Source organism: Bos mutus, chromosome 9 (assembly GCF_027580195.1).
Source record: "Bos mutus isolate GX-2022 chromosome 9, NWIPB_WYAK_1.1, whole genome shotgun sequence".
NCBI classification, from domain to species: Eukaryota; Metazoa; Chordata; class Mammalia; order Artiodactyla; family Bovidae; genus Bos; species Bos mutus.
The window spans coordinates 17,141,873-17,154,546 of NC_091625.1; the positions used below are offsets into that span (position 1 = coordinate 17,141,873).

General features: G+C 42.6%; 1 protein-coding gene across 1 annotated transcript; it reads right to left on the reverse strand.

The window, feature by feature from the left end:
- Nucleotides 1-8,211: 8,211 nt before the first annotated feature.
- On the reverse strand, nucleotides 8,212-12,356 carry HTR1B (5-hydroxytryptamine receptor 1B). The gene has a single exon (XM_005896951.3). It carries the CDS (start codon nucleotides 12,354-12,356, stop codon nucleotides 11,145-11,147), a length of 1,212 nt encoding a protein of 403 aa, XP_005897013.1. The 3' UTR covers nucleotides 8,212-11,144.
- Nucleotides 12,357-12,674: the final 318 nt, after the last annotated feature.

Below are 12,674 nucleotides of genomic sequence, written 5' to 3' on the forward strand. Positions count from 1 at the left end.
GCCCTCTATCCGGACTGCAGGCACCTTTCTATAGTGGCAGAGCCATCTACTGTGCATCTGCTAGCCACTGGCTAGCCGGCTCTCAGGACCTGCCTCATTCAATGGCTGCTAGCCAATTGGTAGGTGGGTAGATAGGTAGCTGGATCCTGGGACAGCTTCCTGAGGGACTGGTGGGTCCTGGAGCTGATGCCAGCAAGCTGAAAGGTGGGCCCAGGCTCAAGTATGACTGGCTGCTGGCCCAGGGGTCCCAGGACAGTTGTTGGCTTGCTGGTAGGTAGGTAATCTCCTGGTACTAACTAGCTAGAGGAAAGACACTAAAATGGAATGTCTTTGTGTTAGAATGAGCATCCTAAATTTGCTGCTGCCAGCTTCTCTGTCACCAACAGGTATCCCATTGGCCTCCTTCCTCTCTGAGATCAACAAATGTGTCTGACTCAGGTCCCTGGAACTCGGGGCATGTGAGATTCCACGTGTGCCCTTCTAAGAGCTGACTCTCTGTGTCCTACAGCCTCTGGATTCCCACATGCAAGTCTGCTGGCCTTCAAAGCCAGGCATTCTGGGGTTTTGTCTTCCTGGATGCCATACCCCTGGTCTGGAGAGCTGATATTAGACTCCTAACCCTCACTCCTTGGGGATAATCTGTGCACTTATGACTATCTTCTTGTTTGTGGGTCAGCTACCTGGGAGAGTCTTGATTATATTTTCTCACTGCCCTTCCTACCTGCCTTGTCTGGGTCCTTCTTTTGATCTAAAATAGGTCATTTCATAAAGGCAGGGGAGGGATCTCCTTCGTGAATGAAAATAATCTGGCCAGTCCATCCGCCCTGCAGTGTTAGCTTGTGGCTGTTGCTATAGCAAATATCTGTGTTTTATGAATACCACTGAGTAACACGAGCAGTCAAAGATGAAAACAGACTTGATTAAATGCAGACTAAGTGACCTTTAAAATTATTTCATTGTCTCTGGACAGTGGTTTGGGTTATTGTGGACAAACAGCTACTCAGTATATATTTGTGGTGCTTGGAACTGCACCTATAGGAGGTCAGGAAAGCACACTCTATGTGTCTACTAGAGTATTTTCTCTTAGAAATATACACTGGCCAGCCACCTTTAATGTGGAGAAACCCACAGTGAACATTAAAACGCACAGCAAGTTAGCTTGTCTGAGCTCAGCTGCATTTTTCTAGCTGAGTACAGTGACTTATTTACCATCCCAAATTATTTTTTCTTCCAGCAAGCTTGAATGCTTGTGGTATTTAAAATAATCAAAAATCTTACAGAAATATACAGTATAAAATGTAAGCATGCTGTTAAACTATTTTAAAAAGATAAGTTTTATTTTAAATAATCTCTTAAATTTCACTCTTCCCCTGGGGCTCTTACATGACTACTTGTGACATGTTGCTGCTCATTTTTGTCTATCTAGAAATATTTGAGTCACAGTTCAAAATTAGTCTTTTCTTATCCTGTAATATTCAAAAGTCACATTATTTTAATGTTCTGGGCTCCAACTATCCATATCCATGACACTAAGAAACTTATTTACATTAAGGTGTAAAGGACTCATGGCTAATAGAATATGACAAAACTTCAAGAAGTATTTATATTTTAAAATACAGGAAGTGGGTTCTTGGGCAGGAAACAGGGTATGTTTTCTAGAATCTCTTGAATCTCAGCATACAATTGATTTTGAGATAGTGTCAATAAAACAGGTTCCAAACCAAAAATCTGTCCAGACCTCACTTTTAACAATAAAAGGGATTTGGCTAACTTGGAAGAATAGCAAATAATATCAGATCCTAGCTCCTAAAGACAGAAAAGGCAGCAAACAGAGTAGAATACTGAATTCCCCTGGCAATCACATTGCTCCAAGAACTGTCTCAGATGTCTGCATTATTATGTAATACCATCGTCTTAAGATCTTTTCAAGAGGGACATATTAGTCCTATTTTAGGTATAGAAAAACTGCCATTTACAGAAACTGAATAGCATGATCCAAATTTCATACTAATAAGGAACAAAAACAGAAGTTTAAACAGTTTTTCTGCCTCCAAATTCCAGGGTCTCTGGATAGACACCTGGTTCATTTTGTCTGAACAGAGGGAATCTAGTCAACAACTACCACGTTTTAAGCACTCTCTGGACTGAGCACTGCCATATGGCAGCTTGTTTAATCCTCATCACTAAGCTGTGGAGAAAATACCATTCAGCCTACGTTAATACTTGAAGACATGATTGGTCAGTTCGGTAAAGGTTAGAGAACTGGCCAGTAATAAACCTGAAATTTGAACCAAGGTCAGCCTGGATCTGGATTCTAATTCCAAGTTTACCAAAGTTTCTATGTCAGATATCTTTGTCTCAACTAAAAATGGATGTGTGTGTGTATGTGTGAGTCACTCAGTCGTGTCTGACTCTTTGTGACCCCATGGACTGTAGCCCATCGGGCTTCTCTGTCCAAGGAATTTTCCAGGAAAAATACTGGAGTGGATAGCCATTCCCTTCTCCAGGGGATCTTCCCAACCCAGGTATTGAACCTGGGTCTCTTGCACTGCAGGCAGCTTCTTTACCATATGAGCCATCAGGGATAATCAAGTTGCTAATTGTTAAGTCACTTCAGTTGTGTCCAACTCTGTGCAACCCCATAGATGGCAGCCCACCAGGCTCCCCCATCCCTGGGATTCTCTAGGCAAGAACACTGGAGTGGGTTGCCATTTCCTTCTCCAGGATAATCAAGCACAGAAGGCAAAAACTATTTTGAGCAGAATTTTCTCCAATTTATATGTATATTTTTTATCCAAAACAGAGGAGATTCTACAGCCCTACACACTCACTATTGTAGCTACTTGCTGCTGCTGTTGCTGCTGCTAAGTCACTTCAGTCGTGTCTGACTCTGTGCAACCTCATAGACAGCATCACACCAGGCTCCCCTGTCCCTGGGATTCTCCAGGCAAGAGCACTGGAGTGGGTTGCCATTTCCTTCTCCAATGCATAAAAGTGAAAAGTGAAAGTGAAGTTGCTCAGTCGTGTCCGACTCTTCGAGACCTCATGGACTGCAGCCCACCAGGCTCCTCCATTCTTGGGATTTTCCAGGCAAGAGCACTGGAGTGGGCTGCCATTGCCTTCTCTGGTAGCTACTTGATGAAAGGAAGTTTTTCTTTTATATTTAGTCTAAGTGTTTTGATTTTAAGACAGTTTTGTGACTACCAAGTTTCTGTTCTCCAATACTTACTGGGCTTTGTTGTTTGTGGTAATGTTTTAGAATTCTGGGGGTGGGAGGAAGGTGGAGATAGAGACAGGAGAGGAAAAGAATGGAAACTCCTGGTAAAGAAGGACTTTGCTAATAGTACATCCAATTAAAAAACAGAGAAAATATAGTATTAATTTAGAAGTTTTATCTATATAATGAGAAAAAACTCTAATACCTGAAACATCCTCTTACTTGCCTGAATTTACTTTTCACTCAGAAATTTGACTCCATGTAGAAATAGGCATATGTTTCAGTACCCAAGTTTTTGACATATGTATTTCTCAGTAACTTTCCATAAAAGGGAAATACCTCCTGCCATGCATTACTCATCACAGTCAAAGCATTTATATTTAATATTTCCAAATCCAACAGTTTAAATGTACATTTTTATCCATACCAATTCGCTTGGAAGAGGTCAGGGGGCATGGTGTGTTTCCTGGCTGTAAGTGTGTGTGTGTGTGTGTTTGTGTGTATTAACAGATGGAATCCAAGTGGGTTTACTAAGTGAAACAGATTACAAGGAAATTGTGCTGCCTTCCACATGCTCACAATTGTTATTTCTTTATTTTAATTGTTGTTTTATCATTTGCCTTATATTTTTAACTAACTTTTTTTAAAACAAAAGACAAAGCCTTTATTTGGAAGTGAAGTAAAAACAAAGGACTGAATCTGAGAGTCATGCTTTGCCGATTCAGATGCAGAAATAAGCTGTTTGTTTTAGGGTAGACAGGATTTGAAGCATCTGGGAGATAGCATGTAAAAGGAAGTATTTCACAACTTCTGAAGCTGAGACATGAATACAATGTAAACAAGTCAAGAAAACATAATGCATTGTACTTTAAAAAAAATACATTTTCTCATCTGTAAGTTTTACATTAATATATATATGTGTGTGTGTGTGTGTGTGTGTGCACACATATATATATCCATCTTTAGGAAACAGTAGATACTCTGTCACTAAGCTCTTGTACTCAAAGTGTGGTCCATTGATGAGCATCATTGGTGTTTCCTGACCACTTGTTGGAAATGCATCATCTCAGGCTGCTCCATAGACCTGCTGAATCAGAATCTGCATTTTAACCCAGTCCCCACGTAATTCATATGAGCATTAAATTTCAAGAAGCACAATTGTGAAAGGCCAAATCTACTTGACTTTCCATATTATTCAGGGTCCCCCTTCACACCCAAAGATCCTGCGTGTGCAAACACGGCTCTAAGAGCTGTGTATACATATCCTCAGTGGATCTCACCCTGGTCACATGTTAGAATTACCCAGAGAAAATGTTTTAAATAAAACTATCAGGCCTTACTCCAGATAACATAATTTAATTAGTCTGAGACAGGATCTGAACAAAGTTCTTTTTAAAGCTCTCCTGATAAATGAAATATGGAGCAAAGGGTGAAAACAATTGCATTATCCCATTCAACTTTTACCTGCAAACATAAAGGTGTGTAAGATTACATTTATAGAGGAACTTGCTCATGGTTGCCAAAAATGCATTTAAACTCGTTTTTCTGATTTCAAACACTTGCTCTTGCATTTTAAATCAACCAAGTGTTAGGGGCTTCAGGCCAACCAGTTCTAAACTCCCCGTGTGTGATTATCCCAACATGCTATACTCTGTGAGAAAGCCTCTGAGAAAAAGGAGAAAGGACAGTGGACTCCAGGACCTTAAAGCTGGGCAAGATTGGGTTAAAAACAAGTGCTTCTCCACGAAAGTAGACCAGCCTAGTGTTGAACTCATTGAGAATATTCAATGAGCCAAGAATGGGCTGGCAAGTCACAGGGCGAGCTGTGAATCCATACTCACTTTCCCAAACTGGATTAGCACATGAGGAGACTCAAGAGACACGGGTTCGATCCTTGGGTCAGGAAGATCCCTTGGTAGAGGAAATGACAACCCAGTCCAGTACTCTTGCCTGAAGAATCCCATGGAAAGAAGAGCCTGGCAGGCTACAGTCCATAGGGTTGCAAAGAGTCAGACACGACTGAGAGTAAGCACAAGCGTGTAAGTGTTACAAGAGACAATCAGGTGTGTTGACAAAAGTACCCTGGGCACCGCCTCCAGACCAAGTAACCTACCCTTTGGGGGCTGTTTTATCACTGTAGCCCATCACCACATTTGTGAGCAAGAGATCTCCTGAAATTTCAATCGGTTATCCCAACGTGAGATGACCAGTCGGAGGCTAATGTGTGGAATGTTCCCACAGCGTCGGGAGGATGTGAGTCATGCCTTTGTGCATCATTTAAACAAGCCATGTGTAGATTCTTTTAAGCATTTGCCATAAATGGCTCCCTATATCGCCATCTGTTCACTTTAGGTACAAGAAATATTATAAGATCATTCTTGTTAAATAGATTTCCAGTTTGCTGTTTGGAAAGAGTTTCTGTTTTTGTTTTTTCCTTCCTCCTATCTTTGGAAATATGTGCAAATTAAGAAGAAATGGACATTTTCTTTCACACACTCTACTAGGAATAGTGTTAAGACGATCTCTCTGTCAGCTGGCCCAATTCTAGGGACTAGGTCTCTCTCAGGGAGCACTGGAAATCCTAGTTTAATCCTAAGATGTGAATGTTGACTTTGAAAGTCTTATTTAACTGACGGATGTGTGAAATCACACACAGAAAACTCCCCACTGGGGACAGTGAAAATGTAGAGAGTAACAGTTAAGGAAAATGGCAATGCTATAACCTCACTGGCTTTCTCATTATATATGATCAGTTTTCTGACACGGAAATTTATTTTGTGATACATAAGATTGTACTCACATTTATATATGCCTGTTTTTAAAGTAAATGCCAAAATTACACAGACTTGAAAGTCTGCCTCCTGGAAAAAACTGACATATATAAATATACCTTATTTCTGTGCAAAAAAAAAAAAAAAAAAAGCAATATTCTCTTTAAATGGTAAATGGTAGTGTTCTACCTTTGAACTATGGATCTATTAACTTCAAGCCAATGACATTTTGAAAGGAAAAAAGAAAACTATGATGTGAAAAATCATGACAAAAGGTAAGTTTAAGTAAGTAAGTAGCCCTATTTTGTATGTAAATTCTTTATATTCTAATCTCTGACTTCACTCGATGGCACAATAATCAAAGGTCACAATGTTTTAAAATACTAATTTTGTAGCATTTTTTTTAGGACAAGTGAAGAATAAGAAAATAAGTTTGTAAATATGAAGAAAACCTTTAGTTTTATTATAAGGATCTTCTGCCTGAATTTGCAGCTCTGAAAAAGCTTCTATTTTAAAATAAATGATAAACCCCACCTTCCGTGGTTCATGGATCTCCATGTTCTCGAAGCCTAGGAAGGCTGATACCCTTTGCAGTGTCCAGGAAGAGGGAGTCCGATTGTGAGTACTGAGCACCTGCGGCCTCCGCACAACTCAGAGGCGCTCTGCCCCCTGGTGGACGGTTCAAGCACAGGTTTTTGAGAAAAGATTTGGAGCCATCATTTCTCACATCCTTTTCCTACCAGGCTCTTCTCACCTGAAAACTCAAGTAGATGCCCCACGTTGAAAGCTTTTTTTTTTTCTCATTCATTTAGTCCAAAAATTTCCTTTGGTTATAATATAAAAACCCAGGAATGCCCAATCAGTCCATCACAGCTAAGATAAGAACCGTATGAGATCAACCCTTTATCATTGGTTATCACGGCTTTGCACAGGTAAGAAAAAAGCAGAGAAGTGGAAAATGAGACGCTAAGAGAAGACATGAATGTGGTGAGGGCCTTTGGATACTAGAAAACAATTGGAAATCTCTAGACAAGAAAGAGGAAAGAGGGTTTAAAAATCAATGAGAGGATGCTACAGGAAATGAAATATTTTGCAATTTCCTCTTGGCCAGGAGAGCCACCACAAACCATCTCTCCTGCTCTCTTTTGGCCTCTTGGCTGCGCGTTGCCAGCCCAGAGCATAAGCGTGAAAAGTTTCAAGCCTCAGTTGCTTCTAGTTTAGCCATGTTTCTTCCATTTGGGCTAGCTTGATTTTCTTCAGTCCAACCTCTCTCAGAAAGCCTTCAAGTTTTTCTCTGCTGCAGGTGTCCTGCATCCACAAAAAGGGCAATGACAAAATAACTGCTGGAGAGGAAGTACCATCTGCTGAGCGATAAAAAGTGTCAGGGATCTTGATAAATGCTCTATGTGTATAGGCTCTAAGCCTTTGCAACAAATCGCAAGTAGGCTGCATTTGAGGAGAACCACACAGCAATAACATGCTCTATTTGCAACTCGAACCTGGAGCTTTCTGATTCCAAAAGCTTTATTTTCTACCTGTAAGGCAATGGCACCCCACTCCAGTACTCTCGCCTGGAAAATCCCATGGACGGAGGAGCCTGGTAGGCTGCAGTCCATGGGGTCGCTGAGTCGGACACGACTGAGCGACTTCACTTTGACTTTTCACTTTCATGCATTGGAGGAGGAAATGGCAACCCACTCCAGTGTTCTTGCCTGGAGAATCCCAGGGATGGGGGAGCCTGGTGGGCTGCTGTCTGTGGGGTTGCACAGAGTCGGACACGACTGAAGTGACTTAGCAGCACTCTGATGCTTGGTCTCCTCCTCTTAGGTCTCTGCCTGCCCCCGCCCCAAGCCTGCTTCTAATTCAGCTTCTCCTTTTCTGTTTTCTGTATTTGAAGTACCATGTATTGCCTTGGAATCTCATTCTCTAGCCTGAAGTCTAAACATTCCTTCTAAGAATGCTGATTTGGAAAATTCCTGGGATCACAGAATTGACTAAACTCTTTGCAGACTGTGTCTAATTCCTTTTAAATTCTTCCTACAGGTATACACTAAATCCCACATATTGTGGCCATACTTGCCAGTCCACCACAGTATCATTAGTCATCAATTAGTCTCTCTTGAAGGCTCAAGCTCCTAAATGCAACCCAGAATCCAATGAAGCAATCTTTCCATAATTATAGAATTACTCCCCAATGCATTGTAGAACACAAAAGGACTTTTATTTCATTATTTTCCTAAATTTCACTTTCAATTACACATTTTTGAAAGGTGGAAACGGCAATTTGCAGTCACAGTAACTCCATCAAATGCACATAATCTGAGCTTTTGCTGCTTGAGTAAATTATAGTCCACTCAGTGTTTCCTATATTGTTCTGTAGGAAATTTCTTGAAGTCAATAACCATTCATTCATAAGTACAGTGTCCATTTTTTAAAAGGAAACTCTAAAATTCCTAGAAACACAAGACAATATTGGCATTTAGGGATGAGTATACATTCATATATTTTTGTGAAAATTTGTGCAATTCAACAATATGGAAAATGTTATTTGCTACCACAGCCAATGAAAATATATTTTCATTTCTATGTAAGTTAAATATTTCCATCTCCCATATAAGGTTCTGCAAAAAGTCGTATGTTTAGTTTATGAAACAATCTATGCAATAGGCAGCAGTAACTGAAAAGAAGCTTAACAGTCTTAACTACATACCCCTGGGATGAATAATATACTTTGCATAACCATGTGCAATGCTGGATGAGGAGTCTAGATTTCTTATAACTACAAGGGTTTGCAAGCTTCTACTTCATACAGTATGCCCCCAATCCAGTTGATTCAGCAAAGGAGTCAAGCAAAAATTTAGGTAGGTCATCTATAAATGGAAAACAACCCGTTTGACTAAATTGACCACATTTTGTTAATATGAGGACAAAATCATTGCAGATGCCCTATAAAGAAATCATTTGTAAGTGGCTATTGGTTTCAATTAATTTTGCTCTCTCAGGCTCCTAGAAGTTGGCTTAATTGCTTCTTAGGCCCAAGAAAATGCCTAACCAAAAGACCAACAGTACATAAAAATAAATTATGTGCTCTATGCACAGTCCTCTCGGTAGTAAGCTAGATCTCTCCATAGGAGAAATGTCACACAAAACAAACAAGAGATGTTGGGGATACAGCAAAAATATACGATTATCTAACGCCTACAATTTTCTCTTATTCCAGTGACAGGTGTCAGTGTTGATCAAAATTTTCTTTTGTACTTAGTTTACATGTAAACCTTTGAATAGGATATTTTCAAGAGTCTTTATGCCAGAGTAAAGGTCTGCACAGCAGGGAAGCAGTGTACTTCAGCTCAATACATCTATTGTCTGACAGTCTGGACTGGGAAGCTTCAAGCAGGGAGTGAATCCATTTTACAAAGACAACTTGCTTCTGCAGACAAAAGGTATCAACTGCAGAAAGCTCTCTAAAGAACAAAGTGTGAATCTTCTTTGGCATAATGAATGTTCCACAGAGACGTTCATTTTCCATGCAGGTAGTCCTTTGGGGCTACTCCATTTTATTTAGAGCATGCATTTTTCATCTTTTAGTGTGTAACTTGCCCTGTACTAGGGAGTCCTCAGAGTGAATTTGAGATAACAACTAAGTATTTTTGAAATTTGAAACAGAGATAAATTTAAAGCACTATTGATACTATATCCATAGAAGTATCAGGTCAATGACAAATTTCCAAGATTCAAAAGCTTGTTAGTTTCTGGGTTCCCGGGAAGTCTGAGGGTTGGTTCCATGAGTCACAAGGAACCAGGTTCAATTTTAGCTTCTCTAAGCTTTTTGAAAACCCTTACTTGTCTTTCTAATAATTTTGTTCCTACTCAGACTTCAATAGCAAGGGAAAAGAAACAGGTTTTTATCTTTAACATAGGTTTTAGGAGTTTTACTATTTTGAAGACTTTTGGAGAAAGGAGCTAGTTCTCTTGGTTACTTTTCATGTTAGCACACAAAGGAATTACAGATGGGAAGGAGAGTGCAAATGACTAGCAGAAAAAAGTCTCATGCATTTAAGATTTTTTTACAAGTCAAAATATACATCCTCCTGTTGCCACCCATTCCTTAATTGTATAAGAACTATTCCTATCTCATCTCACTCAATTCCATGGCTCACTCGATTGGGATTAAAAATACTTACCTTGCAAATTATATCATACTCATCAGTTTCATCAGTGGCATTAATAAGAAATATAGCAGCAGCTTGCGCTGAGTCACCCATTATATCCCCCATTTCTGGGGATTTAAATGTGTAAAATGACAAGTACATGAAATTAGGAGGAAAAAGAAAGCAATCTGAAGACTTTGGCACTAGCACACATAACATTTTGTCTGAGTTGTTAGTGTGGTTTGACAATCACTACATACAAATTAAAAAATTATAAATCTGCAGAAAACAAACAATCCATAGGTGTTGGTTTTCCATTTAATACTCCCCATCTCCCATTTTCACCCACCCATCCCATATAGTTTCATTTATAATAAAAATAGAGATCTTAACATCAGAATTTTGCTGTTAACTCTTCAAGATTTCTCTGTGCTATCCAAGTCACACCGGAATCCGCAAGTTTCTCCAACCAAGTTTAAATACACAAAAACTGAATGAAGATTGTGGGATGCCAAAGTAACTGTTAAAGGAAGCTGTAACACAGAGTTCTCCCCAAAAGACAGGGTGTTGGTGTCTAGTTCAAGTATTGTCAGGCTGTATGTAGCTCTGTCTCAGACAGGCTCCAGACAAGAACTACAAGTACCTCTAGTTCTAGAGGGCCTCATCCATGGTATCAAAGCAGTGCAGGGCTCCCTTTTCCATCGTTGGTTTTCTAAAAGTTGCAGCCCCCTTGCAATGTGCTGCTGAAGGGTCAGTGCTGAAACGGGTTTGCAAGGAGGAAGTGAGCCTTTTCCTCAGCCAGGCAGCTCTGTCCTTAGTTTGAACAATTCTCCTTTAGAGCTCTCTTAGGGCTGTCCTGGTTTTCTCAGGATCCACAGCCCTTGCTCAAAAGAGACAGCCTCGTTCAGACCCAGTAACAGTGAAAGAAGAGTCGACCTACCTGTGGAACCAGACACAGCATGGTCCCCTGAAGGGCGCTTAGGCGACCCCATTGTAATTAACAAGTCAGTTCGTGCACTTGAAGCCTATCAGTTTATGGAAAGCTTGTTTGAAGTCCTCGTTGGACATGGTGTAGATGATAGGGTTGATGAGGGAGTTGAGATAGCCCAGCCACGTGAAGAAATCAAAAATGGCCTGGTGGAACCAGCAGGATGTGCAGATCGGGATGGCCAGGGAGATGATGAAGAAGGGCAGCCAACACACGATGAACGCGCCCAAAATGATCCCCAGGGTCTTGGTGGCTTTGCGCTCCCTAGCGGCCATGAGTTTCTTCTTCTCCAGCAGGGCGTCGGAGACGCGCACTTTGACTTGGTTCACGTACACAGGAGACCCGGATTCGCTGGGTACCTCCGGAGCCCGCGAGTTAATCGAGGTGACCGAAGACGTGGACCCGGGGGAGTCGGTAATCAGCTGGGCTCGGGTCAGACGCTTGCCGGTTCTGTTGGGCGTCTGTTTCAAAATCCGGGAGCGGGCTTCCACGTAGATGCGGCCATAGAGGGCGATGAGGAGCAGGGTGGGGAAGTAGAAAGCGCCCACCGTGGAGTAGACGGTGTACAGGACGTGGTCGGTGTTCACCACGCAGTTAGACATCGCCTCAGCTTTGGCCTGCCGCCAGAAAAAGGGCGGCAGCGAGATGCAGATGGAGAAGACCCACACCAGCGCGATCATAACCGCGGCCCTCTTAGGAGTCCTTTTCGCCGAGTACTCCACGGCATCCGTGATGGCCCAGTAGCGGTCCAGGGCAATGACACAGAGGTGCAGGATGGAGGCTGTGCAACAGGTGATGTCCGACGACAGCCATAAGTCACAGACCACCTGGCCCAGCGTCCAGCGGCCCGTGACCGTGTACATGGTGCTGATGGGCATCACCAGGATGGACACGAGCAGGTCGGTGACCGCCAAGGAGGCGATCAGGTAGTTGGCCGGGGTATGCAGCTTCCGCGTCCGGTACACAGTGGCAATCACAAAGGCGTTGGAGAGCGTGGTGGCCAAGGTGAAGAGCGCCAGCAGCAGGACCACGACTACTTTCCAGGGCAGGGCGATGAAGTCCTGGTAAATGTACTCCTCGGCGGCGCTGCAGTTGTGGGAGGGACCAGCCGAAAGGTTGGCTTGAGAAAGCCCAGTCTGGGAACTCGCGGACGGTGGCTGGGGACACTGAGCGGCCACTGCCTCCATGTCTCTCCTCGCCCGTGGCCCCGGAGCGCAGCTCTGGGGCATGGAGCGCACGAAGATGAGGATGAGAGGACCGCGGAGGAGACTGCAGTCTCGTCCACCCCGGGAGATTGTCCTTTCCGTGGAGGGTTCCTTAATTACGCCTCCACCCAGGTTCTCAGATCAAGCGAGAGGTCAAGGGCGAGGTTGGCTGGCTGGCCCATTCCCCGCACCTCCAGTGCGCGCAGCGCTGCCGCCGAGTCTCCGGCCGCTCCCCGCTAAGCCCCGTCTCAGCCTCGGGCTGCCAAGGACTGGTCCAAAGAGCCACACTCCCCTCCGGCTCCCACCCGGGCGTCTAGAAAGTGGAAAGCTTGGTTTGGTTTG

Excerpts from the sequence above, each read along its gene's own strand:
- HTR1B (XM_005896951.3), bottom strand. The coding sequence starts at position 12,356 with ATGCCCCAGAGCTGCGCTCCGGGGCCACGGGCGAGGAGAGACATGGAG.